Below are 20,688 nucleotides of genomic sequence, written 5' to 3'. Positions count from 1 at the left end.
TTCTGGCCCCTCCCCTTGGTTCACACTGCCCCCTCTGCCCGGAGTTCTGCTGTCCTCCCAGCTCTGCTACTATCTGATCCTGCCTGGTGCCAGGGAGTATCTCTGATGCTGCAGGGCCAGGGCCCTGTCTGTATTCTGAGTTTTCCTTGAGATCTAACAACACCCTGCTGGGAAGAGCCAGTAGGTCATGCTGTGACTTCAAGATGCTCTGGGATGCAGTCCATGTGATACAAAAGGGGCTGGAAAGACAGGTACCCAGCAAAGGATGCTCAAAGAGGCTCCCACTGAATTTGGCTGTTCCCCCAATGCCTCTCCCTGCAATCTGACAAGACTACAGCACCTGGTCCTCCTCCCTGTCCCCACCAGGCCCTGGCCTGTCTTACTGCAGAGACCCAGTGCTGCTTGGCACTCCTCCATGCGTGGAGGCAGGCGGCACTGGCACATTGGGAGGGCCCTCCTTGGAGATGGCTGTGGGGCTAGAAATGGAATGTGACACAGATGGGCCGGGGGGCGAGGGATTCCCTCAGCCCCATGAAAGGGCCCTGGGTATTTACAGCTCTTGGAACCATCTGCAAGCTCATGTCACCTTATTTCCTGCATTCACAGCGTCCTCAGCCCCAGCTCCCTCGGCTCCCTTCTCCAGAAAGATTTTCCTTTCATGTCGATGCTTAAAATAGAGACTTACATAAGTGTAGTCATGATGTGAGAGAAAATGAGGGGTGCCGGAGCAGGGGCCGGGCAGATGGAAAGCAAATGCCTACCCGGTGCAGCGTGCTCTGGGCAGTGCTGGTTGGCCTCTTTTGCTGTCCCCACCCAGGTACCTCTAACTCCATCCATCACACAGTCTGCCACCCAGATCCCCATGTGGTTGGTTGCTGCTGTACCCCACCTTAGAGATTCTCCTCCTAGGGAAGTTCCCAACTCACAGGCAGGCCTACTTAGGGCAGGAACAGTGTTCCTCTCTCCTAGAGCCAGCCCAGTAGAATCGATGTGGTAGACTTGTGGTGGACCATTGGAAGAGAGAAGCATCCAAACTCACACCCGCATGTGGACACACCTGCCATTGCTAGCACATATTATATATCCACGCTCATAGAGTCATACCAACAATGGGTCAGTTCCCAGTCAACACAAATCACTCCAGGGAGGGATGAGAGGTTCCCCAGGATCCATAGAAGGCATTTAATCCCACCCACACAGCCCAGGGCCTTACCTTCCCACAAGCTACCATGGAGAGGGCCACTTGGTACCAAAGGTGGAATTCTCCAAATGCATACTTCATGGCTCGTTCTAGGCACTGGGGAGGAAGAACTGGTCAGCAGCGGCCCACTCCCTTGACAGAGTAACCTCTCCCCAGGTTGCTGCCTTCAGAGTGCTGCAGGGCAGCTTTGTTCCAGTGGGAAACACAGGGGTAATCCAGTCCCTGCCACGGCATGCTGTGTGATGCTGTGTGAGGCTGCCCGACAGTTGTCTCTATAGTCCTTGGTTCTTGCCTCCGCAATACGTGAATGATTTCATAGGGCCATTTTGACATGCAAATTTGAAACCAGATTTGTGGAAATGTTTTTCAAGTACACACCAAAATACAAAATAACAACTAGTGTTTATTATGGGACACGTTAGGGCTCTCAGTTTTTACCCTGAGGTGAGATTTCTAATAACCCCATTCCACAGATAGTGAGCCTGTGACTGAGGCTAGGGTGACTTGCCAAGGTCACAAAGCTAGTAAAAGGCAGGCCAGACTGAGAAGAAAGTGACAAGTGAGGAAATGATCACCTCATGTGACTCCCTTTGTGAAGGACCCAACTCCCAAGAAGTGAGGTAGGTTGGGGGACTGGCCCTACCTCGGAAAGCATGACATACTGGCCCCGCCTGCCCAGTGTGATGCTCAGGAGGTCATAGATGGCTGAAGCATTCTGCAAGCTCACTTTCCGGTCCTCCTCCTGCTCTGGGGCCCGACTCAGCACCACATCCCTAGTTGCCTGTGGGTGGAATGGAGATACAAGGTAAGGAAGGACCTAGCATCATAGGGCCCATATTGCAAAGCCACTCACAGTCACACTTCATGGCTGTCACAATCCAGGTAACTGACCACACCCTCAGAAATGACCTCCCTTCTCCCCACAGAGCTCTCTCCAAAGACAGAAGACCCTTGGCCCAGGTGTGTGTGGGGTGAGGGGTTGGGGTCATCCTAAGGCTGGAGGCCTGGTATTCATTTGGAACGCTGCAAGACTTCTAACCTAGGGAGCAGTTGCAAATGCTATGGCTACATGCCTTTCACCTAAACATACCCTGTTGACACTCAGCATCCCCCACCCCACTTCCCTTCGGGCTATTATCATCAATGCCTTCTCTCACTAATGCTCCTTCTTCCTTCTTCCCGGAGCTAAGGGTAACTGATCAGCCCCAATAGTTGCAGGGCAAAGCGACATCCTGGGGTCTGAAATGACTCTCATACAGTCTCATAGCTAGGCCTGGCAGAGCTGAGCTCTGGCCCCACACTCTCACTGATGACTCCCAGCATGCTCCTCTCTGACCGCTCTCCCCTGCCTAAGGGGCCCTTGTCTAGCAAGCATCATCCTCCCTGCCTGAGTCTGCTCTGTTCCTCACAGACTACCAACCAAGAACTGGCCTGCTGGACAGAAGGAAAAAGGAACTGTGGGTTCCACCAGATCCAGGGCACCATCCACCAGTTGTCCTCACAGCCTCCTCCTGCCCTGAGCCACCCTCTTTCCTGCAGACAAGAGGCTGGAGCTCTCATGGGCCAGCAGAGTTAGGACACGGAAACCCCATTACTTATAGACTCTAGGATGAAACATGTCCCTTAGAGGCTCCTGAAAGCTAACAGGCCCCCCTGGCCCCAAAGAACTAACACCCTTAGGGACATCTGAGGCAGAAAGACAAACTGGTGGCAATGGTTCTGGACAGCTTCCTCTTCAGCCATGACTGTGATCGCTGTTCCTCCTCCTCAAGAAACAGATGGCCAAGGAGGGGATGCCTGGGATAGAATGCCAGGAATGGCAGGAAACCCTCAGAAAGATCAATGCTAGAGCCAACCTGATAAACCGAGCCAGGAGCTGCAAACAGTAAAGGAAGGAAAAGCGCCAAGAAATCCCTCTCCCTCCCGGAGAGTCCCACCCACACACAGCCAAGTGGGAACGCAACCTGCGTTCTAACCCTCGAAATATACCTCCCCACTCCTCCATCTCCAGCAGCTCTTAGCTTCAGGCACCCAGCAGGGACCGTGGGTGAGTGGGCTCCTCCAGGTAGCAGCGGGAAAGGAAGGAGGGGATGAAGAACAGAGATTGGGGTGGGGGGCTATGGGATGCAACTGCGTGTGCATACTGGAATTGAGACTCTGAGTAGGAGGAAGAAATCAGGATGGAAGGGATAGGCCAGGTGTTCTGCACAGGTGGCTTGAGGCGGAGGGGGCATTGGTGGGCACATTCAAGAACTGAGGAATTCACCCTGCACAGAAGCCATGTTGGGAGGAGGTGGGGGTGGGAGAGTGAGGAGCCTAGTGTCACTACTTCCCTCAGGGTGACAAACTCCTTTCTCTGGCTGCCCTCCTAAGAGACTTCTCACTGGCTGCACAGCCTGCCCCGCTGTTTCCTATCTTCAAGGCTCAACTGAGTCTGGGCACTTTGTAGCCCTCTGTGTCAGCCTGCTAGCCACTCCCAGCTCGGGTGGCTGCTGTCCTGTAGCCCACCCACCTCTCTGCCGCGCGGGTATACTCCAGGGTCCTGGCAGCCCCGGCTGGCTCATCACTCCTTGTGTCGGGGCATGCCATTTCTAGACTGAGCTCCTCGAATCGTTAAAGCGCTTCATAAATCCACCTTTGTGTGCCAGCCCAGGAAGACAGCCGAGGGCTGGCCCAGAAACTCCTTCTTTGTCTACCCTAGGCCTTGCCCTCTAAGAGGACAGGCCTCTGGGTGTGTCTGGGGGGAAGGAGGGGAGGATTTTCAGAACTGGGTGTTATTTGAGCACATGAAACATAAGCAGGACGAGTCCTCCGGATGGCCTGCTCCCTTAACAGACAGACAGTGGTGAGGGCATGCTCTGAGGGGTCCTTAGTGCTTTTGTACAAGAGGGGAACATGGTTCCCACAGGGCAGCCTGAAGCAGAAGTCTGCCCAGCTGTTATCATAGCTTGGGGGGCAGGGTTACCAAAAGCCCTAGTGTTGGTTGCTGGGCAGTGCCTGTGTATGTAACCATGGTAATGGGTTTGGGTGGGGAAACTGGGGTAGAAAAAAGGAAGTCCTAGGGCTGGCTGGTAAGCCACACAGGGCATGAATTCATGCGTGGCTCTGAAGCCAGAACAAACCTCGGAGTCAGGGGGGCACTACCACTAAGCTTACAGTTCCTCCCCCGCGGCGCCCCAGCCTTCCCCAACCCTCTTCCCTGGGCTCATGGCCCTCAGGGCACACAGGCCCACAGGCTTCACAAGGAGCCTGTCCATTAGTCCCAACCACATTCTTTCCCTTTGCTCCACACACACATGACCTCAGACTCCTGCTTTCATCAGGAAGAGACTTCCGGATCCAGCAGTGACGTGAACGCATCCGTTAGAGCAAGTACAAAGCCACCGAGCTGCCTTCTGTGCTCTCCCTACTGTCACCCACCGTCCCCTATGCTGTTCTTGGGAGAAGGACGAATATTCTCCCTGGGTTTTCCCTGCTCGCCCTGCTGTGCCCTAGCTTTTGGCTTCTGCTATGGGATGCTCTGCCCTTATTTAAGTCAAGCATTTGGTCCCCAGCAGGACCCCCAGAGGTGTCCCTATTCCTTACCTCTGTCCCTCTGGTGGTTCCCCCAGGGTAATCTGTTCCAGACTAGATCTTTCTAACTGTCAAGAGACCAGCCACACTCCAGTCATCTAACAGCTCAACACCCTCACCATTTCCTACCACTAACCTTTGGACAAATGTCCCCAGACAAAACCAGGAGTCATCCTTGCCTCTGGCAGGCACACCCTTGTTGAGGAACACTCCCTAGGTGCAGGCCTTGGGAAGGGAATTCTCACACCTGTCAACTTATCTGGCCCAGGAACCCCAACAGTAGTGCAGTAAGACCTTCCCAGGGGAGGGCTCTGAGCCCTCGGAGATGGACATCCAGAGCCAGCTCAAGGCCCTGTGGCTTTCCTGCACACCAGATCAACTACCCAGACAGTTCCCAATCTCCACCAGATGCGGCTCAGCTGGCACCCCTGCAGAGCCCGTCCTCCACTTAATCCTGGACCTAGCTAGAGTCCCCATCAAAATGGGGGAATGGAACATTTCAGAAAAGTAGCATCTGATCCTTCCCACACCCTCTTGTCTACTCTCATTTTACAGGAGACCGAGGGAGGCGGCAGTAAACTGACCAACACACACAGAGGGAAAAGACCTCACTGAAATCCAGATATCCTGGTTTCACCCTGGCTGCTTCCCCGATTCCAGGTTCCTCTGGGAGCATATCTGGTAGTCTTGACTGATAACCATCAGAGGCTGGAGAAGCACCTAAAGCAAAATGCAGACAGGGTCTCCCCAGTAAAGTCTTGGGTGCTGTCTCTTTGCAAAGAATAGGTTCTTGAAGCAAGATGCCCAAAGCCCTGCTCAGGTTTCACAGAGACAGCCTTTCCATCAAGCAAGCAGGCCTCAGGGCCTGCCGACCCCCGGACAGTCACCCCAGAAAGAAGGACCTAGGAAGCATCTGTGTGTCCAGTGCTAGGCTCCCCCTCCCTGGAGGACCATCATGTGTGGCTCCTGCTGGCGCCCTCCACTGGCAGACACGATTACCAACAGCTCTTGAACAGCCAGTTCACAGAGCCAAGAGCTACTACCATGCTCTGTGACAGGCTTCATCTACCCAGCGACACAGTTCCTGTGGCAGATGTCACAGTCTTCCTGTCATGGGTACTGAAACACAGGCTCTGAGATGGCAGCCTTCTGCAGAGCAAGGCCTTAAGTCAGAGCAAAGCCGGTACCAAAAGCTAGGACACTGTGTTTTATCTGCTGAGTCCCAAATGCAGCCATGCCTAAGAAGCCCTTTTCTTTAAAATAGCAGACCAATGCCCTCAATCTTCCAACTAGATTACAAGCTACATGTTTTCAAAGACAACTCAGTCAGAATCAATCCTTTTCTGGCCCTCAGAACAAAAACATGCATCGAACAACCCAAAGAGATAGCTTTGTGTTCATTTTCTTACTTTATCCACCCAAACTCCTTCCACAGAGGCCTCATTAACTCCATCTCACAGATGAACAAACAAGTTCACAGAGAGAAGACTCTAGCTCTGCTATGAGTGACAAGTACAGAGCCAGGTGCCTGGTACCGAGTACAGCGCAGAGCTAGTTAAGGCGCAGGGTCCCAGTCCCAGAGACACCCCCAACCTCCCACACTTGTTCCATATCAAGTACCTCTCTGAGAGGCCACACCAGCAATGAATTCTTTCCAGGCTCAACAAAAAAGGATGGAGGATTTAGCTGGTTCCCTCACTCCTGCACTACATATGAGTGCACTAGAGACAAGGGCTTCAGGCTATTATTTTATATACGGTGCTGAGTGTAGTCCAGCACAGCACCGCTGCCCAGTGAGATTAAGTGACAAGCAGTGCTGAATCCATAAACCGATTGTTGGAAAGACGTTGGGTGAGTGGATGGACAGGTGGGCAGGCAAACATGCCGCATGGATGAGAGACTGACTGGTGGGTAGTCTGGTAGATGTATAGATATGAGTGAGTAGAATTTGAAATGCTCTTTCAGCCCTCAAGATAAGAAAGTGTGCCCAAAACATAGATCTTAATCAGTTATAAATCAAATCCCTTATGTTACTGGGAAAACATTGGTGATTTCTGTTTATCGCTTGGAAGACACGTTCCATCATCTGACCACTTGGGTTAGCACATAACAAATGCCATATCCTGGCACCAGACATACACACAGACCCCATACAGTTACTCTGAGTTTCTAACCATAAAAGCGGGCTACGGCACTCAGGGATCCACAAATACCCTCTGCCAGGTGGCTGCTCTGGACATGCCGGAGGTGAGGAGCAATGGCGACAGTGGCTGTGGGTTGGCACTACAGGAGCAGCTTTTACCGCAGTCTACGAAACACTGCAGAGTCACAGCCAAGGCTGCCAGCTGCTGCTCTAGAGGCTTGTCTACAAGCTTGTCATCCACAGCTAAAGCGAGCCAGCTGCAGTGATGAGGAAAATCCCTCACGCACAGAGGCCATGCTAAAAGTTCGTGGAACCTTAGGGAATGGAACTGAGGGATCAGAGCAGGAGCTGATAGAACCCGTAGTTCAGTTCACATTCTCGCTAATCAGCTGGAGGAGACAAGACGGCACCTGCAGCCAAATATGATGACTGATGCTGCCCCCCACAACTGGGTTTCTCTGTGTAACAACAGCACTGGCTGTCCTGGAACTCCATCTGTAGATCAGGCTGGCCTTGAACCCACAGAGATCCACCCGCCTCTGCCTCCCGAATGCTGGGGTAAAAGGCGTGTGCTACCACTGCCTGGCAATGATGACAGATTTCGATTCCCAGGTCCCACACAGTGGAGAGAACTGATTTCCACATGTTACCCTCTGACCTCCATTAATCACACTATGATGTGTGCATGCCCACATACATAAAATAAGGTAATTAATAAAAAAGAATGTGCTGGGCATGGTAGTGCATGCTTTTCATCCCAGTATACAGGAGGCTGATACAGGCAGATTTTTGTGAGTTCAATGCCTGCCTTGGTCTACATAGTAAGTTCCAACCCAGCTGTGGTGTTATGAATAAAAATGGCCCCAATAGGTCCATGGGGAGTGGCACTATTGGGAGGTGTGGCCTTGTTGGAGTAGGCGTCGCCCTGTTGGAGGAGGTGTGCCGCTAGGCGGTGGGCTTTGAGGTCTCAGAAGCTCAAGCCAGGCCAGTGTGTCACTCTCTCTCCCTGCTGCCTGTGGATCCAGATGTAGAACGCTCAGCTACCTCTCCAGCACCGTATCTGCCTGCGTGCTTCCCACAGTGACAGCCCCAATGAAATGCTTTTAGTTGCTGTGGTCATGATGTCTCTTCACAGCAATAAACCCTAAGATACCAGTCAAAGCTACAGAGTGAGGCCTTGTCTCAAAACAAAACAAAAGGAAAAGAACATAACTGGAGGGAAGGAAGGTATAAAAGAAAGGCAGGTTTGGTCTCTGAGAACCCGCTTTGAGCCCCAGAGGCCAGATTTGTTGGGAAGGGAGAAAGGTTTCAGTAGATATGATAACGAAGGTTGTCAACTCCCTCATTTCCAAATGTCTGGCAGGGTTGCTGTGGACAAGAGGAAACAAACCAGCCAAGCCAAAGAGGTACCTCCTCCTAGCAACCATGCAAGTCAAACCATGCAGCCTCTTTACCCAGCATGCTACAAGCTAGCTAGTGTGGGGCACTGTGTCTCCAGGGCAGGTAAGCAAGCTACACTCAAGGCAACACTTGGAAAAAGGTCTATATGCAGGGAAATTCACAGGTTCTGGGAATGGGCCACAGTCTAGTAGCAGGCCACTCTCTGCTTTGAGAGTTAGGGCAGCTTAAGGTATCTGGGCCAGTGGCGCCAATAACCTTAAAGAGACAGCCACCCGAACCCTGGTCCTGGGCTCTGATCCAGAAGAAGCCATTGGTGTGTGTGTTGGGGGAGGGGGTAAGTGACAAGAACAAAAGAGAGAGAGGGCTAGTGGTGTGTGGTGTCGCACGCCTTTAATCCCAGCACTTGGGAGGCAGAGGCAGATGGATCTTTGTGAGTTCGAGGCCAGCCTGGTCTACAGAGTTGAGTTTCAGGACAGCCAGGGCTATAGTAGTTAGACCTTCATCACCGTAGGGAATTTGGAGCCCCAGGAGCTTGAGGGAACTGGTCACATCACACACACACACACACACACACAGTCATGACAGACTGAGGAACACACCCATGCCTGTCAGCACTCAGCTCAGCTCATCTGCTTCAGTCTCAGAGCCCTCAACCCCTTGGCCAGGAAATGATGCCACCTACAATGGGCGGGTCACCCCACCTCCCCACATGCCACTCTGATCGGGACATTGCGATTCCCCTCCCGGATGACTCTGGGTTGTGTCAAGCTGGCCAAACCAATCGCCTTACTCTCTTCTGAGGACACAGACAACAGTGACTCTGGCCCAGGCCTGGCAACAGACTCCCCCAAGACCTCATACATTGCATTTTCAAAACTACCTCACTGGCCCATTCATGGGCGAAAGAAACAAGGACCAGAGCAGCTAATGAGCAGACCTGTGACTAAAATCCAGGGACCTGGGGCCTGGCCTTCATGTTTGTGGAAACTTGTTAGTTAGAGGTACATGGTTCATAGCACAAAAACAAAGATTATTGTGTGACCTTGACCAACATGCATGCTCATCCATGCCCTTCCCTCATTCTGTCTGTAAAATGGGGACACACTAGTATTAGTGTGACCTGCGTGAAACTATCTGTGCCCCTTACTTCTCCTTCTTTTGGAGCCAGAGCCTCAGGTAGCCCACATTGACCCCAAACCCTTTTCTGGTTTTTTTTTTTTTTTTTTTTTTTTAAGAAATTTTTGCTTTCTTTTTTTTTTTTTTTTTTTTTTAAGATTTATTTTTATTATGTATACAGAGACTGCAGGCCAGAAGAACTCATTGCAGGTGGTTGTGAGCCACCCTGTGGTTGCTGGGAATTGAACTCAGGACCTCTGGAAGAGCAGTCACTGCTCTTAACCCCTAAGCCATATCTCCAGCCCCCCCTTTTCTGTTTTAATCTGAGACTGACCTTGAACTTCTGATCCTCCTGCCCCTCTTGAGCCCACCTTCTGAGGGCTGAGAAAATAGACAAAAGCCAGGTTTCATGTCATGTTGGGGGACAAACCCAGGGCTTTGTGAATACTAGATAAGCACTCTACCAACAGAGGGGCACTCCCAACCCCGGCACTTGTTTTTGTAAGCCGTAAGTAATTGAAAATAGGTAATTTCATATACTTCAACATAATGTTTACCTAGTGAGGTGGCCACCTTGGCCCCTAGCAGAGAAAGGTCTTATTTTGACCTTTTTATTGTCTACATAGAAGTTACACTGGACTCCTTGGCATACACGGTGACATTTGCCCACATCCCCAGAGACAGGTGACCCTAGTGTAGTCAGTCTCACAGGAGGGTACAGGTGATGCAATGGCCAGGTGGAGGGGACTCCAAGAGTTCTACACAAGACCCTAAAATTTAAAACTGAGATTCAGTCCCTGGTCAGAGAAAGAAGCCATTTCCAGCTCCCCAAAGAACAAACCTGACACTTGGTACTTCTGACTGCTAATCTGGCTAACAGCTCGGTGTCCCTCCCTGTGAAGCAACACTTGCCCACTGCACAAGTATGCATGGCTTTTATGACAATGCCTTGTCAGCTGGCACCCAGGTTCCAAATGCCCTTTAGGCAGTAACGTTCAGATCTAGAATGGCTCCCATGGCTGAGGAAGGGCAGTCTCCCTCCTCATGTCTACTTACCAGGAGACGTGTGCAGCCACAGGTCACTCACCCAAGTGTATCAGACAAGCCCCGGCATTATCCACACAGACAACCAAAGAAACACTCTTTTGTGATGGCTGAATAGTCCAGCTTAGGGCATGTCGCTTTCTTAACCTTTAGTTCTCAGATCCATCGTCTAAGAGAACTGTTTCTCAGCTGCGCACCGATGGACTCCAGAGCTGAAGGACTTGGACTCAGCTATGCAGACACACCCCCTTATATTCCTGGCCTCTCTAATCCATGTTCCTCCCTTCATGGGTTTCCCCTGGTGCAAGAGGTCTACCCTTCAACTCACACCTCCACGGCTACCCGACCATGCTCTCCTTCCAGGAGCAACTCCAAAGCACTCTGAAGACACACTGTCCAACTGTAGTCACCATGGGCATGCATGCACGCACACTCTCGCATATGTACCTGTCTTATTTTCTCATAGTATGCAAATGCAAACACAGACAGCCTGGATACTGGAATCATTTACTACTTCATTACTACCACCCCTGACCAAAATGTGAACTCCATAAGGACAGGGGCCCTGCCTCCATTTCACTTACAGCCACATGTCTGGCTTGTAAAATGGAACCAGGCACAGGACAGATAATCAATAGTTGTTGCAAGAACATGAATTCTATACAAACTTACTTCCGAGTTACCATCATCTCAGAAAGAATGACTGCTGAGTCCCCGACCCTCGGCTAACGTGTCACAATCCAGGTCTTGTGTCTCCAAATGCAATATTTGGCCTTGTCTGTTCTCTCACACCAGTCACAGCATCTAGTTGGCCAATGCTCACTGCTGACTTGTGATGATCAATTTTTTGTAATCCCAGAAGATGATTTCATATGCACTCAGTCCCTACCCACCTGAGACAGACATCGGGTCTCTCATCATAGCCCAGCACAGCTAGTGTGGTCAAACCCAAGACTGATGTGCCAGACTTGGAGAGAGAGAGACAGAGAGAGAGAGGGGTCAGGGCCAAGAAGCTCACACCTTCAGGGCATCCCTGGCAGGTAGAGCTTGACTAGGCCATGGATAGCCTGCATCTATCCCAACACTCTCCACGGCCCCAATCCCCTGGGGTCAGTGGAGCCCGGGCTTACCATGGACTCACTGATGAGCAGCAGCAGAAGCGCCTCCTCTATGTTGTCTTTTGGGCAGTAGAGGCTGGAAAACACAACAGCATTCCTGGCTGCAGCCCAGCCCACACCAACAGCACCTCTGGGCCCCTGGGACAGTTTGTGTCCTGAGTCAACATCAGCCTGGTAAGGTGACTCCTCTTCTGCATAATTCACAGGTACTGAATACCATGTGTAGCTCTTAACTGGCCCCTCTGAACCTGAAAGGCTGCTCCCACCCTGCAGAAGAAAGGGCCCATCCATCCCCAGCCTGGGATGAGGCATGGGGACAAAGCAAGAGGCCCCTGATGGTGACTATAGACTCCACCTTCAACTGGCACATCAAAGGAGGTGTGTTGGGAAGACAGGCAAGCTCCAAGTGTGTGGCTTCCGGGAGTCATGAAGAATTCTCTCCTCACCCCCTTCCCCCAGAGACCATCTTTCCTTAGTCTCTAAGAAAGCCTGGCACTGGGCATGGTGGAGGCTAGGCACGCAGGGTACGGTGAAGAGCCACCAGCAGGTGCGTGAGGGCAGGCAGCACTCACTTGTCTCCTTCGTAGAGGTGAGGTTTCCGAAGGGTCTGGGTGACGAAAGAGTTCTCCTCCTTGCTCATGAACTCAGGCAGCGGGTGGGACAAGGGGCTCCAGTAACATTCCTCACTCAGGGAATGCAGCAGAACCCCTGCCAGGTGCTTGGCCGCCATCTGGCAGAGAGGGAGAGATTCAGGCTGCGGGTAAAACTTCTTCTGCTTGCCTATGTGGTTCCTAACTAGCAGATCTGCCCACTGCACGCAGTGCTGGGCCTCTGGAGGGCCCCACAGCTCCATTCCTCAGTCCCCCTATCATGGAAGCCCACCACCTCTGCCATGGATGGCCTTGCATAGTCTACCCCATTTCTTCTCTCTTGGCTCCCTTCCAGGTGGGAGAAGGCAGAAGGCCACAGGTACAGGAGGCTCCCTCCCTACCAGACACCTTCTGGTGACTGACAGTCAACCCAAAATCCTAGTGAGAGACACAGCCATGGCTCCGATTTTGGAGGAACAAAGGTCTAACACAGACCTGAGTTGGGACACAAAAGGGGAATCAATGGCATTTATTATGATCATGACGAAATGAACAATGCCACACACGATTAGGATAGTTTTGCTCATGTAAGGGTTGGTGGTAGATTTCAACTCTGTTCTAATGCTAGGAGCCATCTTCAGTGACCTGATGAAGAAGATGAGATTGAACAGGGAGTTTGGTGGGAAAGCATGCTGGGATCAATTAATGATGTCTGCTGGGAGCAGAGGAGGATGGGCATAGGCATGCATGTGATATCTCTTAGGCCAGGGGTCTTGCTAGGGCTTGTGTTATCTCCCACCCAAATTGAGCTCTGCATAAACCAGCCACAGCCAATAGTCAGTCACATTACCACTTTGAAGTTCTGCGTTGCTTTGGTCTCCACAGTCCTTAGAATCTCCCGGAGCTCTCTCATGCCTTTCACAATGTTCCTGGAAGAGGCCAGCAAAAGCGAGATCATTGCTAACCAAGCTCCACAGATAACTTTCTTATCCAGCACCTACCACGTGGCCCATCCTCTTGGGTTTTCTTTGAGCACCGTCAATCAGTGGAATGAAAGCCAGAGCTGTAACTCCAGGACCCTGGAGGCCTAGGACTGATGACTGACAAACTGCTGCTGGTCGCCAGGAAAAACCACTGCTGCCCCAACTTCTCAGCCATACACCTCTCACCCCCACCCCCACCCCCACCCACTCCCGGCTTTGTAGCCTGGGAACTACAATAAACTACAATAGGACAAGACGGTGCAGCTCAAGTCCTTTGCCTTCAGGGAAGCCCGGAAAGCTACACACTCCCAGGGCTATAAATGCAGGCCTTTGTGAGCCTCGAAATGTAGACAGACACCTAGAGTAAGGTCAGGACACACACACACACACACACACACACACACACACACACACACACACACACTTCCCCTAACCTGCCCTGTTCACAGAAGAAATGGGCATAGAATAGGCAAGGATCATCAGCCTCCTGGTCCCTCAGTCCTAGGTCTCTGTGGCCCCCAGTCTCATCTGCATACATGGGCTTATGCTCAGTTCAGTGTCTACGGACTCCTTATCGGCATGCCACATTCTCAGATTTTACTACAAGTTCATCACCATTATTATTTCTGTAATACTTTTGCTTATATCTTCTTTTTACTTAGTAGATATCTCACTTTAATTTAAAATACTTAAAATTACGGGTTTGTTGTGTGTCGAGCGCTATCGCCTTGCCTGCAAGAACGACGCTCAACAACAGGATTCTTTTGCAGCTATGTTTATTGCGCAGCTCATTACAGCAAGTTGAGGGAAGACCCCGAGGAGGAAAAAGAACTCTGCTTATATATGCTCAGAGGAGTCGTGTCCGTTACTGACAGGTGCAGCCCGCAACGCTCGTAACGGTCACCTCATGACGTGGATCGCACAATCGCGCCTTGCTGGCTTATGAACAGGAAACCGGCGCCATCTTTGGGAATGGCACTGGTGTCTCTCTACAGTTGTGCTAGTTGGTTTTTGTGGATTTTTAAAAAGATTTTTATGTGTTTATTATGTATACACTGTTCTGTCTGCATGTGTACCTGCAAGCCAGAAGAGGGCACCAGATCTCATTACAGATGGTTGTGAGCCACCATGTGCTTGCTGGGAATTGAACTCAAGTGCCTCTGAAAGAGCAGCCAGTGCTCTTAACCTCTGAGCCATCTCTCCAGCCCTTGTGGGTTTTTGTTTTTGTTTTTGTTTTCCAAAATACATTAAGCACAGAAGTACTTTTAAGCACAGAAGTACTTTTAAGCACAGAATTTTTACAAGCTAGTGTGTGTACTACTTAATTCCATTGTGCTTATCACTAAAGGCCCTCAGCCTCCAGCTAGGAAATGAGGACTCAGATCAGAGCTTTTCAATGTCCCAGGAACTTCAGCATCCCAAGAACTTGTTAGCAATGACAGTTCAAGGTCTAGAGAAATGGTGCAATGGTTAAGAACACTTGTTCTTGCAGAGGGCCCAGGTTCAGTTCCCAGTACCCACAGGTGGCTCACAACCATCCATAACTCCAGCTCCAGGGTATCAGGCCCCCTTTTCTGACCTCCATAGGTTAACACAGGGTAATACATACATGCAGGCAAAACACTCAAAGATTAATAAATCTAAAGAAATTTTTAAAAAAAGGAAGGAAGAAAGGAAAAAGGAAGAACAAAAGAAACAAAGAAAGGAAGAAACAGGCAGGCAAGTCCTATGCTACTCCACCCCACCCTACCCCACAAAAAACTTAGAAACCATTGCCAAAGAGGAGTCAGAAAGACCACAAGAGCCAGAGGTCATGGAGGACCAAACCAAAGCAGTGTTTTCTAGATGACAGGGCCTCTACACTAAGGATACACAGTGGCTGTGGTTGTTGGCAGAAGATCAAGCCAGTCAGTGCTCTATAATAGATGGGGGACGGATGGAGGAGAAGTCCACGATCCCCCCCCCCCACTGAGGAGTTATTGACAGCTGATTTCTGGAGATCAGTTTTCTTTAAGGGTGTGGCTCCTGGTTTGTTCCCACACCCAGGAGAATATATTAATACAAATTGGACTCTGTGGATCATAAAGAAATAAAAGGACATGAAGTGGGAATCAGGTTAGGAAGGAGGGTGAACCTAGGAGTAGTTAGGGGAGGAGGAGGTGAATAAGATCAAAATACATTATATGTATGTATGAAATTCTCAAATTAGTAAAAAATATTACATATACATACAAGCATGCAGACATACATGCAGGCATACGTGTGAAGTGTAAGTTCTGAGGCCCCATTCCAATCTGTAATGGAAGACTCGGGTGGGAATCTGGCCTTGATCAAACCAGGGGACATTCAAGTTTGAGACCCACTGGCTGCGTTGGGCCCAATGTTCTCCTAATCTGGGAGCCAGGTTCCAGAAGGGGCAATTGGACAGGGAAATGCCACACCCCAGAGAATAAGAGGTGGCCAGGATGTCTCCAGAGCTTTTGAGGAAGTGGTAAAACAGGCACAAGTATACCAATGCATGCAGTACAGGGGTCACACTGTGAGTTACTCTCCTTTCTCCTAACAGGGATTCTGAAGGAGTCTGGGTTCCTGACATTGTCACTTTCATTATACTTTACATGGATGCTCAAGTATAATAATTATTACTAGTAGAAGGCAGAGGAGCTTGAGGGATAGGACCTCGGCACACAGCCACCTTCTCCCAGCCCCCAGCAGAACAGATTCCCCATCACAAAGAGGATGTCTCCTCCCAGCATAGAGGAGACAACCATCTTGACAGCTAAGCCCCCAGGCTGAGGCAGGCTGGTCCCCAGGGCTGTCTAGGGCCCTGAGGCCCAGAGGAGGCTGGCCACTCCTGGGGCCATGGGTGATTTTCCACTCTATGGGCGACCTGCCAGCCTCTTCCCAGGCAGCCTGGCTCAGACTGTGACCAGGAGGCTGGAGCCAAGAGTGCCTAATGCTCCTTCTACTGCCACAGGAGGGACTGTCATCTCTGTCACTGCCAAGGAGCCTTCATGTCCCTCAAGCCGCAGAGAGGCCACTCCTGGAAGCGGGGGAAGGGACACTGGTGCCCAGGCACTGACCACTCCAGTACATGTAAAAAACTAGTACTGCATTCTAACATGATCCTGTATTCCCAAGTTCTTGGTTTGTTTATTTTCAATCATTCTCAGATCTGTTAGGGATCTGGGCATCTGAACTGGCTCCCGGGAATTCTTCTGCAGAGTAAATCATCACCCTCAGGCATGTTTTGAGTCAATCCCAATTTTTATTGACTGTCTTTAAAGAAACAATCCACACAAGAGGTTCCCATGGCCATGGCCACACAGGGAAAGTCCCAATTCCTAGCCTAGGCTGCCTGGCTCTGCCTCAGCTTGCCCCTCTAAGAAATAAATGTCTAGATGGGGGCTCTCAAATGGCCCAGATGGCCACAACCTGAGCAATCCCAGCACAGCCTGCAGCTGCCTGCGCCAGGTGGGACTGGGGCTTTCCCGGGCCATTTCTGGTTGCCCCGTGAGAAAACAGCTTGAAAGATCTCTTTGTTCTGATCTCTCCTGCTGACCTTTCTGAGCTAAGCTGCCCACTTTTAACAATATCCAAACAGTCTCAAACAAACCCTGGCCCAGAAACGGGCTGCATGGGGAGAAGCCAGGAAGCCAATTATTCCAACTAAAGTCAAGTCCAATTGGCCGAGAGGCGGAGTGGAGGGGATAACAGCTCCGCTTACAGAGGACTCCAGGTGGAAGGGGGACTGTGTAGACCAGCAAGGCCCTCCATTCCCACCTTACTCAGCGGTGGTGCACGTTTTCCAAAGCCCTTGACCGTGACCACCAGTCTTCACAAATTTTCCCAAGACTACATCACACCAATTTAAACAGACGTGTGCCGTATTCAATGTCCTTACATTTCCACTGGGAGCAGTAGTGGTGGCACACACCTTTAATCCCAGCACTCAGGAGGCAGAGGCAGGAGGATCTCTGAGTTTGAGGCCAGCCTGGTCTACAGAGCTAATGCCAGGAAGAGAAAAAACCCTGTCTCAAATTAAGTAATTAATTAGTTAACTTTTTTTTTTAAGGAAAAGAAATTACCCACACCATCAAATATAACTAATATAAATAAAATAACCCACTCTAACCCCTTCTAATGGGAAAGGAAAGCCTAGAAGGTGCATGTCTTTCTGGGCACTGCCTGCCAAGGCCATAGGCTGACACAGCACTTTCAGACCCTGGAGAAAGACAGCATCTGTCTTATCTGTACACTCACACTTTCCTCCCCTGGCCATTTGAGTTCCAGAACTTCTGGAACTCAGTTCACTACGTCATTACAAAGTGCCCTCTGCATGTGTACCTGGTCAGCTGTCCTGCTTGTAACTGGTGGCCGATAAATCATTGCGGCGTAAAGGAAGACAGGCTGAGTGAATGAATAGCTCACCCATGGCCTTGCATATAAGGCACCCACGCCTGTTAAACTAACCTCTCTTGATTTTCTAGGAGCTTACCAAAAGGGCTTGCACATAGTAGGTGCTTAGTGATGAGGGCGTTGATTTGAAATAAAGTGACAAGCTAGATAGGACTGGTTGAGAGGACAGTGGTTCACACAGCTGGAATGTAGTCCCCGTTTGAGGGCTGGCATTACACATGAGAGAGTCCCAGCCAAGCACCCAGAAGAGCGTGACAAAGCGGCAGCCACCAGCCACCAAGAACAAGGTCAGGTGAAGCTCAACGGTTATCCAAGCTGTTCATTTTCACCACAGACCCAAACCATCTGCCTCCAAAGCAAACAATCTCCACCTTCAGAGTCAGGCCCAGCAAGGCAGACAGATGATGGCGGATTCAGAGTCCACCCAGGCAGATGAGTTTTCTTTTCCAGAGAGCTGGGGGAGGTTGCAGAAGTGGGCACAAACAACAAATGAAAGTTGTGCCTGGAGAGCAGAGCTGGGGCACACAGCACCGGCTTCGGCATTGGGCCTTTTAGGTCACTGATAACAATGCCCCCCTCCGCCAGGCCCTGCAGTTACAGGTATGCACGTGGCTGCTGCGAACCAAACAACATTACTAACAAAAATAAAATGACACTTTGCCTTCAAATTAGCACCTGGCAGACAAGGTAGGCAATTTGTGGAGAGGGGATTGATTGATTGATTACGTGTATGTTGCCTTAGTACTGAAAACAATACATTATAGAGAATCAGCACAAAGCATACAGCCGGCGTGGCTCAAACTCACCCCAGCTCTGAGCAGAGAGTGGGCTCTGCCAGCTCTAGGCAGAAGGGGAAACACCAACCCAAAGAGAAATGGCCCTTTGTCCACGACCCGTGACGGAGCCCAGTTGGCTTTAGTTCCTGTTCTTGGCAAGTATCTGGGGTCCTCAGTCCTGTTATGGCTCAGCTTTCTGGGCTCTCATTGCATTACCTTGCCCAGCCCACTGTCCTCTGCGGCCTCCCCACTGAAGCTGCTCCTTGCAGACCCAAGCTCCTTCCTGAGCTGCCTCTACAGGCAGAATTCTGGGTCTGGCTGGCCATCAGTGCCCTCCTCCTGGAGGCCAAGCGCCAACTGGAATCCACGCCTGCCCTCCAGTGGCTGAGTGGGGGAAGTGAAGGCCCCAGGCTTCCTGGCTCCCACCCTGTTAACACTGCCTTTGTAAGTTCCGGTTTTCTAATTTAGCTCATTTGGTTAGGAACAATATCACCATAGCACAAAGATCACCTGGAGGAATTAGCTGCTAAATAAACAGGGCAAAGGCCCTGGAAAAAGTGATTTTCTCTCAGACACATGAGAGTTAGCCAGCATGAAAAGGGCCTGGGCTTCTGCAAGCTCAGACTAAGGGAAACTGTGGGGATCAAGTGAATACCACCTACTGTGTGCAGCGGACAAGGCCAGTCTCGGGAATAATATCAAATCCTTGGCGGGGCTAGGGTGGACTCCCCTGAGGCAGCTGCTTTGTGGGTTAATTTATGTTATAAGAGCTAGTTGAGACACGCCTAAGCTAAAGGCCAAGCTTTCATCATTAATATTAAGTCTCCATGTCATTATTTGGGAGCTGGCTGGGGGGACAAAGACTCATTACACACAGCAGGTAACAGGGACTCTCTGGGTTGGTCTCTGTACTGTCCTGGGACCTTAGTCCCCTTTCTCCACTGGTCTGGGACCCTCCTGCACACTGACAAGGATGTCTCTTATTTTCCAAAGACCCCACAAATTCATGTTGCAGGGCTATAATTTAACCAGCTGTAGTACAATCCAGCTACCCCTCGACCCTAGAACTTCTGCACTTCAAGCTAAGACAATGGTTCTCAACTGGAGACTGTCTGCCCTCCCACCCCAGCATTTACCAATGCCTGTGAACACATTTTTGGTTGTCATTCTTGGTGGGGATACTTTTGGTATCTAACGGGTAAAAGGCCAGAGACAGAGATGTTGATAAAACCTACCATAGCCCAGACAGTCCCCAAAACTAACACAAAAACGGTGCTAAGGCAGAGAAATTTTGGGCTCAGGGAACATATATTTGCTAAGAACAAAATTAATACTGGTGATTCCCCAAGCATACAACCTTTGTTCTTTGACCAAAGGTTGACAACAACTGGTAATTACAAAGGTCTGATGCAGACTACTGGGTTGGGATTATGTAACGAGCACAGTCGTAGGTGGAGGGTTTGGATGGATTTAGGTGATATGCCGCTTCCAAGGCTTTGCCATCAATGGCCTATGACTTCACACAAGTTCCTCCCCTCCTCTTTGCTTTGGTAAAACGGGCATTTGTATCTGGTCTTCCCTCACAAGATTACACAGAAGGGCAACACCGTTCTGCCTGTCATGCAGTGAGGAAAACATTAGCTAATAGCATGAGAAAGGGTTTCAAGAAATAATTTGTAACCCAGGTGGGCCCAGAGTGCTGCAAACCCTGCTTTAAATGTAATTCACATGCCATGGCTGGTCTGCATGAGGCCACAGGAAACTGACAGAGGAATGAGTAACTGCCGTATGTCCTGGGGACTTCTACCCACACTCAGAAACTTTAAACGTTCCGGCTGTTTACTTGGCACGGAATGACGATTAGTTTCCATTCCTCTTTATGTGCTGTGGCTAGGGTGGGGCCAGTGTCTTGGCTTCTAGAACTGCCATGTGTGCTTCAGGGGGAAAAGTGATGAAGAGAGGGGAGCCGAGTTCCACAGAACAGAAAAACATGTGAACTGACTTGCCCTTTTCCAGGGAGTGTGGACAACTTAACGCCTCCACCTGCGGTGGGAGCATCTCGGATGCATGCTCTCGTTCTGTTTTCCTGCCTGAGTGTGCAGAATGCAGATGGGAACAAACACGTGACTGGGGTATGGTAGAGAAGGGAGGACCTGCAGCCAGAGCTATCCTCTGATCACGTGACCCAGTCACAGAGCAGCAAAAGGAACCAAGTTAGCACACCAAAGATCCACTCATGGATCACAAAGGAATAAGAGGTCTGGACCCTTCTCTGGTAAGACCATGTAGAAATACTAAGATTTATAGAAATGGGTTCATAATTA

At 50.5% G+C, this 20,688-nt stretch overlaps 1 protein-coding gene across 2 annotated transcripts in view; it reads right to left on the bottom strand.

Moving 5' to 3' along the window:
• The window catches only part of Ttc7a (tetratricopeptide repeat domain 7A), a 103,938-nt gene that overhangs the window by 52,082 nt on the left and 31,168 nt on the right, over nt 1-20,688 (bottom strand). For both annotated transcript variants that reach the window (XM_051175222.1, XM_051175223.1), the window contains exons 6-10: nt 13,037-13,115; nt 12,169-12,326; nt 11,609-11,672; nt 1,845-1,982; nt 1,214-1,297 (exon numbers count right to left, since the gene is read on the bottom strand). In XM_051175222.1, coding sequence (XP_051031179.1) covers nt 1,214-1,297; nt 1,845-1,982; nt 11,609-11,672; nt 12,169-12,326; nt 13,037-13,115 — 523 coding nt within the window. The remainder of the gene's footprint in view (nt 1-1,213; nt 1,298-1,844; nt 1,983-11,608; nt 11,673-12,168; nt 12,327-13,036; nt 13,116-20,688) is intronic.

This window comes from Phodopus roborovskii, unplaced genomic scaffold, assembly GCF_943737965.1.
Source record: "Phodopus roborovskii unplaced genomic scaffold, PHOROB, whole genome shotgun sequence".
Lineage (NCBI taxonomy): Eukaryota > Metazoa > Chordata > Mammalia > Rodentia > Cricetidae > Phodopus > Phodopus roborovskii.
The sequence above is the reverse complement of the archived record's forward strand: the minus strand, read 5'-3'. Positions and strand labels throughout refer to the sequence as shown.